This window comes from Hordeum vulgare, chromosome 1H (genome assembly GCF_904849725.1).
Source record: "Hordeum vulgare subsp. vulgare chromosome 1H, MorexV3_pseudomolecules_assembly, whole genome shotgun sequence".
Lineage (NCBI taxonomy): Eukaryota > Viridiplantae > Streptophyta > Magnoliopsida > Poales > Poaceae > Hordeum > Hordeum vulgare.
Window position 1 is genome coordinate 418,000,704 of NC_058518.1, and position 14,693 is coordinate 418,015,396.

Below are 14,693 nucleotides of genomic sequence, written 5' to 3' on the forward strand. Positions count from 1 at the left end.
AAGAACGCACGAATCTGAAAGTTTCAGAACCGTTGACTACAACCTCTCTCACGAGCAAGACGTGATCAGACCCCATAACTATATGGGTGTTGGATTCGTTGGAATCACATGGTGATGTGAACTAGATTATTGACTCTAGTGCAAGTGGGAGACTGTTGGAAATATGCCCTAGAGGCAATAATAAATTAGTTATTATTATATTTCTTAGTTCATGATAATCGTTTATTATCCATGCTATAATTGTATTGATTGGAAACACAATACTTGTGTGGATACATAGACAAAACACTGTCCCTAGTAAGCCTCTAGTTGACTAGCTCGTTGATCAAAGATGGTCAAGGTTTCCTGGCCATAGGCAAGTGTTGTCACTTGATAACGGGATCACATCATTAGGAGAATCATGTGATGGACTAGACCCAAACTAATAGACGTAGCATGTTGATCGTATCATTTTGTTGCTACTGTTTTCTACGTGTCAAGTATTTGTTCCTATGACCATGAGATCATATAACTCACGGACACCGGAGGAATGCTTTATGTGTATCAAACGTCGCAACGTAACTGGGTGACTATAAAGATGCTCTACAGGTATCTCCGAAGGTGTTCGTTGAGTTAGTATAGATCGAGACTGGGATTTGTCACTCCGTGTGACGGAGAGGTATCTCGGGGCCCACTCGGTAATACAACATCACACACAAGCCTTGCAAGCAATGTAACTTAATGTAAGTTGCGGGATCTTGTATTACGGAACGAGTAAAGAGACTTGCCGGTAAACGAGATTGAAATAGGTATGCGGATACTAACGATCGAATCTCGGGCAAGTAACATGCCGAAGGACAAAGGGAATGACATACGGGATTATATGAATCCTTGGCACTGAGGTTCAAACGATAAGATCTTCGTAGAATATGTAGGATCCAATATGGGCATCCAGGTCCCGCTGTTGGATATTGACCGAGGAGTCTCTCGGGTCATGTCTACATAGTTCTCGAACCCGCAGGGTCTGCACACTTAAGGTTCGACGTTGTTTTATGCGTATTTGAGTTATATGGTTGGTTACCGAATGTTGTTCGGAGTCCCGGATGAGATCACGGACGTCACGAGGGTTTCCGGAATGGTCCGAAAACGAAGATTGATATATAGGATGACCTCATTTGATTACCGGAAGGTTTTCGGAGTTACCGGGAATGTACCGGGAATGACGAATGGGTTCCGGGAGTTCACCGGGGGGGGGGGGGGGCAACCCACCCCGGGGAAGCCCATAGGCTTTGGGGAGACACACCAGCCCTTAGTGGGCTGGTGGGACAGCCCCAAGGGGGCCTATGCGCCAAGAATAAATAATCAAAGGAAAAGAAAAAAAAAGAGGGAGGAAGTGGGAAGGGAGGGGGACTCCTCCCACCAAACCAAGTCCAACTCGGTTTGGGGGGGAGTCCTCCCCCCCCTTGGCTCGGCCGACCCCTTGAGGGTCCCTTGGACCCCAAGGCAAGGTCCCCCTCCCTCCTCCTATATATATGGAGCAATTAGGGCTGATTTGAGACGACTTTCTCACGGCTGCCCGACCACATACCTCCATAGTTTTTCCTCTAGATCGCGTTTCTGCGGAGCTCGGGCGGAGCCCTGCTGAGACAAGATCATCACCAACCTCCGGAGCGCCGTCACGCTGCCGGAGAACTCTTCTACCTCTCCGTCTCTCTTGCTGGATCAAGAAGGCCGAGATCATCGTCAAGCTGTACGTGTGCTGAACGCGGAGGTGCCGTCCGTTCGGTACTAGATCGTGGGATTGATTGCGGGATTGTTCGCGGGGCGGACCGAGGGACGTGAGGACGTTCCACTACATCAACCGCGTTCTCTAACGCTTCTGCTGTACGATCTACAAGGGTACGTAGATCACTCATCCCCTCTCGTAGATGGACATCACCATGATATGTCTTCGTGCGCGTAGGAAAATTTTGTTTCCCATGCGACGTTCCCCAACAAAGGTTTAGTCTATTATTTTTCCCTTCAAGGCCCTCTTTGATCTAAAGGATTTCTAAAGAAATTTTTAGAGGATTCTAATTCTTAGATTTCTTTTCCATGGATATATAGGATTGTAATCCATAGAATTTTTTCATCGGATTCACTTGTACTAATATTTATATTTTTTCCCATCCATTCCAACCTCATATGAAAAAACATATATTTCCCGCGCACAATAAAGCGCTTGTACTAATCTTGTAGGATTGATGACGACATATTCTTTTTTATGAACATTTTTTTTGCAAATAGGATGATTTTTAAAATACAGGATGACATACCACTTTATTCTTTTATTTTTTTCCTATTCTTGTATTTTAAAAATCATGCGGATCAAAGAGGCCCTGAAATGTGAAAGATTGATTCCTATCGTACATTGAAATAGGAATCTATTACTACAAACCAAAGAATATAAAGGATTTTTTTCCTTATAAATTTTCAATTCTTTATAATTCCTACAAAATTTATGTAAACCAATAGAGGCCTAAAACTGGATTTTTGTAATACGGATTTGAGTTTCCTAGATAACCTTTGCCTTTTGCTTAGTATACAAGTCCATTAGAGCACAAATTCTTGCTCACAACTCCCAAATCACATCTCTTTTCACTTTAGCAGCACGGAAACGTGGAGGAAAGAAAAAGTTACTCAAGAATTCAGATCGCCGTGACCCGTGAGATTCCGCACCGTAAAACTGCTAGCAAACGGCCCCCCAGTGGGAGAGGACGAGACAACAGAGCACAAGCACCGCAGCAGCAGCGGCGGCGGAAAAACCCTCGCGCGTCGGCCGCCCGCACGGCCACCGACGCACCCCCGCCGCCGATCCGATCCCGTCGAGACCGAGCTGGTAAACCCCTCCAAACTCCCACCCGCCGCCCCCTTCTCCGACTCGCATCGAGACCCGATCTGAGCATCCCCCGGCGACCCCGCAGGTCTCCCCTCCGATCCGGGCGGTCGTGGCGCCGGCATGGCGCGGTTCGAGGTGAACGGCAAGTCGGTGGAGGGGGTGGACCTGCTGCGGCGGCGCCACTGGACGGCGCGCCTCGACTTCTGGCCCTTCCTCGCCCTCTACGCGCTCTGGCTGCTGCTCGCCGTCCCGGCGCTCGACTTCACCGACGCCCTCGTCATCCTCGGCGTGCTCTCCGCCTCCCACATCCTTGCGTTCCTCTTCACAGCTTGGTCCGTCGATTTCCGGGCGTTCGTCGGGCACTCCAAGGCGAGACACCACCTCTCGCCCCCCACATAATCAACATTATCCACATCTGTTTAGTGCGCAGTCTATATAGGTTTAAACATCTTACACTTGCTTGCGTTGCAGGTTAAGGATATCCATGCGGCTGACGCGTGCAAAGTAATCCCGGCGAAGTTCCTGGGGTCGAAAGAGATTGTGCCTCTGCATATACAGAAAACTGTGAGTTACTTCTGGTTTTGCTGTGAACTGGTAGCGTTTTTGATGTTTGGTCACTGAGTGTGGTTTGGGTGGCTGTTCAGGTTGCCTCATCGTCGGCTGCAGGTGAGACGGAGGAGATCTACTTTGATTTCCGGAAGCAGAGATTCTTTTACTCGGCAGAGAAGGATAACTTCTTCAAGCTCCGTTACCCGACAAAGGACTTATTTGGGCATTATATCAAGGGCACCGGGTATGGAACAGAGGCCAAGATTAACACTGCTATGGACAAGTGGGGGAGAAACATGTAAGCTGCTGTTTTGCTCCCTGTTTGTACAGTCATTCGGTAGTTGAGGTACAGGGCTGTAAATTGATCACTTATCATAGTTGTGGATATACTCCGTAGATGGCAAGATGATGAATGGTGCATAGTCTTGAAAACTAACAATTTACTGTAGCTTCTGCTAGGTTTTCTTTTGTTCTTTAATTCTACAGTTGCTACATTGTAGCGGAATAGTGCCCTGAAAATGTGCAATTCGTTAGGGAACTCCCAAACTGACTTGTGTAAAATGTACATGATATGACAAAGGAGATGATCTTGTCATGAAAGTAGAGAAGTCTTGTTGATGTGCTACGTGCCTTATCACACATGCTGACATGCACTCATAGCAGCCTCTTGTACATTACAATGCATAAACCATTAGCAAAAACTATAAATAGTAGCTGAAGGAATTTGGAGCATACATAAATATGTTCACCACAAATGTGCAATTAGATGATGCCTCGCGTCGCTGCTTGAATTGGTTGTAATTTATTTTGATGAGATCTTGTTGTATGGAACATGAATATTCGGGTTAATAATATGAGAATTGAAGCTGAAAATACATATGATTTACTGTATTTGATTATTGTATAATTGTAAAATATTTATTGAATATAAGTATAGCATAATAAAATGAAAATGACTGAGACTTGTTGCATGCATGGTTGCATGTTGACTTGGACCTTTTCCCATGCATGATTGCATGTTGAGCTGGACCTTTCCATGAATTGTTTCATGTTAAGGTGTCATGTTTGCATGTTGAGAGAAATAAATCAGATATTTATTTATTATATAGGATTCAATTCTCACACATGCAAAATATCTTAAAATCACTCAAATAAGAAACATGTTGCTGTTCTGGAACAAATTATGAATATAGAATGGGTGCAAAACAAGTGTCTGTTGTGGCATTTTCTAGAAGAACTACTGCAAAGTAAACATGAACTATCTGTCTAAGAAAGTTCAAATATTGGCAATGGAGGTTGATGCTTGATGCACTTTAATACGATAAAGGAGAATTTTCTGTATATCAGTAGTTTGCTACAGCTTATTGAATCGAATATCTAGCTTTGTGTGCTGAAGCTTTTGTCATACACCTGTTTAGCTATAGTGGCTAATGACTGTAAATTGTTTTCTCTAGATTTGAGTATCCACAGCCCACATTTCAGAAATTAATGAAGGAGCAATGCATGGAGCCCTTCTTCGTTTTCCAGGTTAGTCTATTTCTCATCTGACCTGCATTTTGCTTGCATGTCTTTTCTTTTTCTAACAGTGAGCTCTTACTCTACAGGTTTTTTGTGTTGGCCTTTGGTGTCTGGATGAGTATTGGTACTACAGTTTGTTTACACTTTTCATGCTCTTCCTATTTGAGTCTACCATGGCAAAGAATAGATTGAAGACATTAACTGAGCTTAGGCGTGTGAAAGTTGATAATCAGATTGTGTTGACTTACCGCTGTGGAAAGTATGCCTCATTCATTTGAGTTAGTGCTTACACTGTTCAAAGTATATATCACATCCTAATCATGCATTTATTTATTCAGATGGGTTAAAATCTCAGGCACAGAACTACTGCCTGGAGATATTGTGTCAATAGGCCGCTCGCCTAGTGGTGAAGATAGATCTGTACCAGCAGATATGCTGTTACTGTCTGGGTCTGCCATAGTAAATGAAGCTATTCTTACAGGAGAGTCTACTCCACAGTGGAAGGTTTTCTTCTATTGCTCACCCTCCCTTTTCTGATTGTGCTAATGATACAACTTCCCTTTGTTTGGGGTAATTAGGACTTCCAATCATACTTGTTTTTATAAGATGGAATCATACTCGCTAAGTCTCTAGTTCCATTCTGCAAGTTGTTTTCATTCGTAATTTGGAGTGAAACATTCCTATTTTGATGTGCCATTCGGACCTTCAACAAATATTCTTTTCTACAAAGCTGCATGTACACTCATTTGAAATATACTTTCATTTCTAATTGTACAGCAAAGATGCATATATTAGATTTAAAATAACAGTTTGCATGTAATATTAAAATATGGAAATAGGATTACTTAATAAATACCTTATGCAATTATGCGTGTTAGCAAGGTACAAGGTAGCAATGATCTAGGTAATATGTAAGAAGGGTTTCCAGCTCACCATTTGAGGAGACATTGTGACTGTAACATAAATGATGGGGTTGAAACATCATCACTAACTGAATGAGCTGGTATTATTCTCAAAAAAGAAAGAAATAGCTGGTATATGTGGTGAAGAAGAACAAAACTGCTTCTTTTCCATTTTTCTACTGAAATTTACCTGCCCAAGCGATTCTGGCCAGAAAAGTATGCTTCCAAGACAGATTAAATCCAACTATAGCATCTAAGTATTGGTTTTCCTCTTCTGAGACATGTTTTATTATTACCCCTAGTATTTTGTTCCATCTTGTTCTAGCTCTGAATGACCATCTTCTCCTATAGGTCTCAGTTGCTGGCCGTGGCCCTGACGAAATGTTATCGATAAAGAGAGATAAGAATCATATCCTATTTGGCGGCACGAAGATACTGCAACACACACCAGATAAGGTAGATGTATCATATATCTGTTATGCTAATGAGAGCTATCCTTAATAGCTTATAGTATTGCTGATTCCTTTTCTTCTATATGCAGTCTGTAAATCTTCGGGCACCTGATGGTGGTTGTGTAGCTTTTGTATTGAGAACTGGATTTGAGACTAGCCAGGGAAAATTGATGAGAACTATCTTATTCTCAACCGAGAGGGTAACTTCCTTTCCTGAATGAAAAATGAATCTGACTTTTGAGTATGCAAATTTAAAGCAAACATTTGATCTGTGTGACAGGTTACTGCAAATAGCAAGGAAAGTGGGTTGTTTATACTGTTTTTGCTTTTCTTTGCAATAATTGCATCAGGCTATGTGCTTATGAAGGTACTATTAGCAACACCATCGATAAATTTATTGATCTTTCAGTTGCATACTATCTTTTTAAATTATGTACTTTGTTTTATTGTTGAAGTGTCTGTGTATTCATGTATAGGGACTGGAGGATCCCACAAGAAGCAGATATAAACTTTTTTTAAGTTGTTCACTGATTCTTACTTCTGTGATTCCTCCTGAACTGCCAATGGAGCTGTCCATAGCAGTCAATACATCTTTAATTGCTTTAGTACGGCGTGGCATTTTCTGCACGGAACCATTCAGAATACCATTTGCTGGGAAGGTTAGTAAGAGAACCATGTTGTGCTCCTCTTTTCTTCTTTCTGTACAAGCTCTTACAAGTGCTCTCCTACCAGGTTGACATATGCTGCTTCGATAAGACTGGGACATTGACATCGGATGATATGGTGAACTATGTTCTTGTCAATAAAAAAAACATTTGGTTGGATATTTGTTAACAAAGGAACCCTGTATTTCAGGAGTTCCAAGGAGTTGTTAGTTTGGAAAGCGATGCAGAATTAATATCTGACGCAAATAAGTTGCCTCTCCGCATTCAAGAAGTGCTTTCCAGCTGCCATGCATTGGTTTTTGTGGACAACAAGCTGGTATGTGTTGTGATAAGCACTAATGACTTTCTACATGAAGCATTATCAAAGAAGTTTACATGCCTTTTTAATGCTATATTCCATTTTGTTAAAAGGTTGGTGACCCCCTTGAAAAAGCTGCAATAAAAGGCATAGACTGGATCTACACCTCTGATGAGAAAGCCATGTCTAGGAGGTAAGCTATCATCTCTTGCTGCGCATATAATTATGTCAGCAATTGCGCACTTGATTAAGTTGTTAAGACAGATATATGTATTGTACTAGGTTTCTTGTAGTTCTTATTTTGTATTTCTGGATTCCTAGTTTATGTCCTCCACTTGTGTATATATGGCCCTAGAGCCTTGGAAATAGATCAAGTTGTTACCCCCATAACATGGTATCAGATAGTGGCTGTCCTTTTTTTTATGAAGATGATGGGCGTTCTTTTATCCCATCAAACAAATTGAAATTATTGAAGTTTCCTTGTTTGAAATTCAAAGTAGTCTTGAGTCCTGCTCCCTTCATTCCACTGTAATTGCCCCCCTCGGGGGAATCTGTTTCAAATTATCTCCCCGCTAAAGAAAACAAGTTAGCGATTGCTGTGATTCCACTCACCCTTGCTTTAAATTCTTTTAAAAAGGTTATTAGTAGGTTTGTAGTCTGAATATTGGTAGGGGCATGCATTGGCCATTTCACATTAACTCTCTCTCTCAGACCTGGTGCTTCACTGTCTGGCGTTGCATGGTGAGCTGAGGACAGTTATAGTAGAACAGGGGGTATTACTACTTTTATGGGATAATTATTATTCATGAATCATGATTGTGTTTTGCAATACAAACATTGAATCAGTTGGATCTTTGATTGACTAATACTTGTTTGATACCTTGGTTAACACCAGCGAGAAATTTCTTATTGTATGTGGTACACCACATCTTGAGTTCTTAACTATCTGACCTCTGATTATAGACTTATTATTATAACATGCTGCAAACAATGACTATCCTTTCCCTTTTCCTTTTCTGAACTCAGTCCAGTAATACCATGAGGAGTTATTATATATATTTTACTTGGATTTTAAAAGATTTTAGCTGACTAGTCTTCGTTGCAGGCCTGGTGGTCAACCTGTACAGATTGTACACAGACATCACTTTGCTTCTCACTTGAAGAGAATGTCTGTTATTGTCCGTATCCAGGAGAAATTTTATGCTTTCATAAAGGTAAGGTCACCATAGTCTAAATGAATTATCTATCTGGTTCTTAGACACTTGGGATTGTTCAGAAACTGCTTCTTTAGGCCTTGTTTCATGTTTTTGGGGCAAGGGAAATTAAAAATGATCTCTAAAGGGTTTTGGGCTTGGGCTCCTTGCTGATGTGTTTGGCAGTGGTGGTTTGTGATCTTTGCAATCCATATGTTTTCGATGGAAAACAAAGCGGGACACACTATATAAGTAACCTATTTATGCCTTGTTGTTTTCTTTTTGCTCAATTCTTATTTAGGTGAGTAAAATAAAGAAAGCTAAACCAGTTGAGTGGCCACAAAGAAACCATACATTGGTTTTAAATTATTATATTTTATCCCATCAAAAATCTTACAACGAGATGAACTTATGTAAGTCAATGGTTCAATTCATCCTTCTATTTTTTAGTTCTGTATACTGAGTAGTGTCAAACTGTGTTAAGAACTGAAATCGAGTTACAAACAAAAAGTTAAATGGTTGTAACTCCTGAGGTACCTAGTTCAGAGAATAGTCTTTGGCTATTTCCTTTTCATTATTGTATATGTCCCATTGGAGCAGGCCTGTCTAAGCTGTTTTTTCTGGTTGCGATCCTCCTAACTTTTACTCTTTCCATCTTTTGTTTTGTTTCCCAGTTAACTGTTAAGAATATCGCCTTTTTTTGGTGGTTTCCAGGGTGCACCGGAGACCATTCAGGAGAGGTTAGTTGATTTACCTGCTGCATATGTGGAAACATACAAAAAATACACGCGTCAGGGCTCCCGGGTCTTGTCTCTTGCATACAAACTGCTTCCGGAGATGCCTGTAAGTTCTCATTGAAGTATAATGGTTCCTTTATTTTTGTAGTATCATTCTTTTGTTAGTCTATAAATTTCCCAAGCCATTAGATAGCATAGCATTTTAAGTAAAGACCAAGGAGCAACACTTCCTTTTCAACCTTTATTTATTTGTTGTGTATGAACCGTATGAGTTCCAACTATCACAGTCAATTTTTTTTTTTGAGTCTAACTTCGCAGATGATTCTAAGTAACAATCCAATGGTATCCTGCATGCATGTAGCTTGTAGCAAAAATCCTCTGTCATTAGCACTTGACACTGGAATTGTATGAATTGGTGCTGACAAACTAGTTTAAAATATGGTGGTTAGAGTTGTGTTAACATTGGAACGCAAAAAACACCAGTAGGTAACAAATCAGTATCCATTTCAACATATACCCATGTGTTTTAACTCTGATGCACATCATGTTTGCAAATTAAGCTACTAGTACTGTTTCGTAGAAGGGTAAAGTAGCAAGTGTCCAGGTGTTGTGGGATAGTGGTGTTCCCTTGTTATGATGATCATAGGTCTGCGCTGTAGATATTGGTAGTGTTACTTGGTCCACGTTGTTGCGATCAGCAGTTATCAGAAAATCATTCATTGCTTAGATAGTTGTGAACTGTGATGCTTTGTATACATATTTACTTGGAAGCCGGTGAGATACTACTATATTATAAATTCTTAACTTTCATGTTACTAATATTTTTAGAATAACATAGTTGCTAGTTGTTTTCCTTCAGTGTAAGTAATATTAGGTCTGGGCATTCACAAGTAGTTGCATTTTATTCGTAGTTAATATCTTTTTGTTTGAATTTGTACTAGAAGTTTATCTGGTCGGAATTGTTTGACCTCCTGGTATTTGAATAACAGGTTAGTGAAGCTAGAAGTCTGGAAAGGGATCAAGTGGAAAGTGACTTAATTTTTGCTGGTTTTGCGGTAACTAACCCTGAAATAGTGAAATTATGCTCCATTGTTTTTTTTACATATTTTTCCGCTTATTTGAAGATTTCGAAATGGTTTTCTTGTGTCTTTTTTGCAACCAGGTCTTCAACTGTCCTATAAGGAGTGACTCTGCCGCTGTCTTGCTCGAACTGGAACAATCTTCACATGACTTGGTATATCCTCCCATTCTTAAAGTTACTTGTTGTGCTGTAGTGTCAACTAAGCATTTCCCGTGCGAAGTGTTTTTTACACCAGTAATATGACCAAAGCTTGGGTACCTATTGATTTATCAGTAGCAATAACCTGTGAATAATTACAATGGAACTTTTGTATTTTGTTTGATTAAAGTGCTCATCACCTCCCTGATGTATTAGGTTATGATCACTGGGGATCAAGCTTTGACTGCTTGTCATGTTGCTAGCCAAGTGAATATCTGTTTGAAGCCGGTTCTAATTTTAACACGGATGAAGACTGGTGGATTCGAGTGGGTTTCCCCCGATGAAACTGATAGAGTTCCATACAGGTAATAATTTATATGCAATAGGTTGTGCTATGATAGAGTGCTTAGTGTTTGCACTAAGCTTTTCTATAATTTTTAAATTAGTACCCTGGCAAAGATTCTTGCTATTCAGGGTTATCATGTCTATTATTTTTTCCATGGGAAGAGAAAGATGTTTTTACGCATTGGTGTTAGGAGGCAATTTTGTTTATATTTGCTAGAAAAATGGAAAAAAAGGAAGATCTGTTAAATTTCCCCATTAGCATGTGCAGACTTCGCCCCCCCACCACACACACACACACACCACCACCACCACCACCACCACTGCACATATAAATGGAGACTATGCAACTATCACTTCATCTATGCTATCGCGAGAACTATGTATACATATATCTTGTTTGGTGTCATTTCTAATATCTTGCATTATTGTTTTGTAGAGCTGAGGAGGTTAAAGAATTATCAGAATCACACGATCTTTGCGTTAGTGGGGACTGCTTTGAAATGCTACAAAGGACTGATGCTGTTGTCCAAGTCATTCCTCATGTGAAGGTAAGTGCGAACATATAACATACCTTCTCAAACTAAGAAGGCCCTGATTTGCATGCTTCATGGCTCCTGTAACTATAAGCGTTGTTGTTTCAGGTTTTTGCTCGCGTTGCTCCAGAACAGAAGGAACTTGTACTGACAACATTTAAGACTGTTGGGAGGATGACACTGATGTGTGGAGATGGAACCAATGATGTTGGTGCACTGAAACAGGTCTGTACCTGGCTCATATCCGGTTTAGTCCGCTCATTTTTTTCATAATTATTCAATGTGTATGATTGTGCTCATTGCGCACACGATGTCACAAATGGTTGTTAGTCATGCACTCATGCCAGGGATTGACTTGATCTCAAACTTGTATGCCGATTTCGATCTGATATTCTTCTTGCAACATTGTCCTTTATGTATATATTCTCCATGATTCATAGAAAGGAAGCCGAGTATGGAACTCATGCTAGTGATTGACTTGATCTTGAACTTGTCTGGCAACTTTGGTCTGATATTTCTTACTACAACTTTGTCATTCATTTACATATGCTCATTCCACAGAAACACTTACAAATTTGGTTAATTCAGATCATTTGCTAAAAATGTGTTTTGGCCTCTACAATATGGAATCCAAATGAATCACAGAGAAAGGAATCACCTAATCTAAAACACTGAAATGTTTTGTTTTGGTTGTGTCTTGGGTAGCCGAAGTTAACAAAAATAAAAATCCGACTGTATACAAGAATGAGATCAGAGAAGAAGGCCGCAGACATACAAGAGAAAAGACACAATAACTCTGGATTATTGTGTCCTTTGCCTTCTAGATCTATTGCCTGCACTTCTGAGAATGAGTAGGCCTTAGCTCATGATCTGTTATTGCCGTGGTCATCTCTGGTGTTCCTGTAGCCATAATAATAGGTGGCCCCATTGCATCTTTGCATAAATGTACCATTCACTTCACTAGTTTGCCTGCCACCCTGCAGTGGAGAGTACTCAGACCTAGGGTAGTAAGCTCCTATGGAGCAGCTTATGGGCACATCGTGCCCACAAAGTTTGTTGGAAGACGTTATGCAAGGAGTCCACTGTCCAATGGTTGGAGGAGCAAGTATTAGTTGTAAGTTAGCGTTTTGGTAATACTTTTATTGTCTGATAAGCTTTTAAAATCGAACCGAACTTCTTTTGCGCTTGTTTTAATTAGTGGGGTATATGAGAAGCATAGCTATTGGACATATATAGCAAGTTTGAGCCACAAACGCATGTCCATGCATTGTTTTTACGCAGGTTGGCCTATATTAGCCTGGCATTTGGTTCCTTTTTGTCAGTATTCTGAAATATAGTTGTTCTGCAACCTCATTCTGAATATAGTTGTTCTGCGACCTTCGCTATAGGACTCAAACGTTACATGATATTTTTTTTTACCTGCGCAGTCCTATCTACTTTTTTGTTAGCTATTGTTTCTGTTCTCGAGTGTTGCCAATGGAAAATAGGATATACCCCCTCTGTCCCAAAATAAGTGTCGCTGCTTTAGTACAAAATTTGTACTAACTTAGTACTAAATTTACGACACTTATTTTGGGACGGAGGGAGTATGTTATATACACCTTATGATAATATATTGATGTGAAATTCTTAATTTTCAGGCACATGTTGGCATAGCTCTGTTAAATGCTGAACCGGTGCAGAAAGCTGGCTCGAAATCTCAGTCATCCAAACTTGAAAGCAAATCAGGGAAGCTGAAAAAACCGAAACCTGCTACGGAGTCATCATCACAACTGGTTCCACCAGCTACCAGTTCGGCTAAAGCGCCCAGCAGCCGCCCATTGACTGCTGCTGAGAAACAGCGCGAAAAGCTGCAGAAGATGTTAGATGAAATGAATGACGAAAGTGATGGCCGCTCAGCACCGATTGTAAAGCTTGGGGATGCATCCATGGCCTCACCTTTCACAGCAAAGCATGCCTCTGTTGCCCCCACACTTGATATCATCCGCCAGGGGCGAAGCACCCTAGTCACTACACTCCAAATGTTCAAGATTCTTGGACTCAACTGCCTTGCAACAGCATACGTTCTCAGTGTAATGTACTTGGATGGTGTGAAATTGGGTGATGTTCAAGCTACAATCAGTGGTGTCTTCACTGCAGCATTCTTCCTCTTCATTTCCCATGCTCGCCCACTTCAAGCACTGTCGGCAGAGCGCCCCCATCCCAACATCTTCTGTGCATACGTCTTCCTTTCCATTCTTGGCCAGTTTGCAATGCACTTGTTCTTCTTGATGTCAGCTGTCAACTTAGCATCCAAGTATATGCCAGAGGAATGCATCGAGCCTGATTCAGAGTTCCATCCAAACCTCGTCAACACAGTTTCATACATGGTGAACATGATGATCCAGGTGGCAACCTTTGCTGTGAACTACATGGGCCACCCATTTAACCAGAGCATATCAGAGAACAAGCCATTCAAGTATGCTCTCTATTCAGCTGTTGTTTTCTTCACGGTGATCACATCGGATATGTTCAGGGATCTGAACGACTACATGAAGCTCGAGCCCTTGCCAGAAGGAATGAGGGGCAAACTGCTGCTTTGGGCTATGCTTATGTTTTGCGGTTGCTATGGATGGGAGCGGTTTTTGCGATGGGCGTTCCCAGGCAAGATGCCAGCATGGGAGAAGCGACAGAAACAGGCGGTTGCAAACCTAGACAAGAAGCAGGCATAGGATCTTGCATTCTTTTTTTCCACCACTGTTGGATTCTTCACCCTCCGCTGGCCAAGGCAGCGATCTTGTCACTAGTAAACTGATGTTGATTTGGCATAGTTGCACTCTAATGTGTAGTCTAGGAAGAATTTTGTCATGACTCTTGAGCCCTATTTGTAGGAGGATATGGGGTCGATACCTACTCAACATACATGCCTGGTATGGAGGGCCAGAATTTTCAGTTTCCATACCTTATGCTAATGATGACATGAATGAATATCCATGAACATACCATTGAGAACATCAAAGATTTATGAGTTATCTACTGTCATGCGTTATTTGATATTTATTCAAGGTATTTACACATCCCATGCCTGCTATGCAGAGAGTGAATGCAACAATTTTGCCGTTTCACAAGTTTGCTATAGGGAATTGCTTGCGCCCTGACTCACTCAGAAAAGCAACACTGTCGGATATATGAATGATGGTGCGCAATTTTACCATGTGACGCGTTCAGCCGGATTGGTGGCGCGCGGCCTAACGGTAGCACGCAAAACCGCACCGGGTTAAGTGTCAAACTTGGCCAGAGCTACCTCTTCAGGGGCAGGCCTGCGTCCGCCGTCAGCAACCCTCCCTAAATGCTACGCTCACTTGTGTAGTGTTAAGATTAACTAGAGAAAATTTCCCCTTTTCCTTTTAGTGACAAGACAGTTGCTCCTGCAACCGGTGCTTCAC

General features: G+C 41.2%; 1 protein-coding gene across 1 annotated transcript; it reads left to right on the forward strand.

The window, feature by feature from the left end:
• The first annotated feature begins 2,732 nt into the window (after positions 1-2,732).
• Positions 2,733-14,283, forward strand: LOC123441704 (probable manganese-transporting ATPase PDR2). The gene is made up of 22 exons (XM_045117991.1): positions 2,733-2,857; positions 2,943-3,226; positions 3,329-3,421; positions 3,502-3,704; positions 4,861-4,933; positions 5,011-5,183; positions 5,263-5,428; positions 6,178-6,282; positions 6,368-6,478; positions 6,559-6,645; positions 6,755-6,937; positions 7,011-7,061; positions 7,134-7,259; positions 7,355-7,434; positions 8,347-8,455; positions 9,149-9,277; positions 10,161-10,226; positions 10,334-10,405; positions 10,607-10,755; positions 11,172-11,283; positions 11,377-11,493; positions 12,909-14,283. Exons 2-22 carry the CDS (start codon positions 2,978-2,980, stop codon positions 13,977-13,979), a joined length of 3,525 nt encoding a protein of 1,174 aa, XP_044973926.1. The 5' UTR covers positions 2,733-2,857; positions 2,943-2,977; the 3' UTR covers positions 13,980-14,283.
• Positions 14,284-14,693: the final 410 nt, after the last annotated feature.

Coding starts and splice junctions, on each gene's coding strand:
- LOC123441704 (XM_045117991.1), top strand. CDS start 2,978: ATGGCGCGGTTCGAGGTGAACGGCAAGTCGGTGGAGGGGGTGGACCTG. Junction 7,260..7,354: donor TTTTTGTGGACAACAAGCTG/GTATGTGTTGTG, acceptor TTTTGTTAAAAG/GTTGGTGACCCCCTTGAAAA. Junction 10,756..11,171: donor ACTGATAGAGTTCCATACAG/GTAATAATTTAT, acceptor ATTGTTTTGTAG/AGCTGAGGAGGTTAAAGAAT.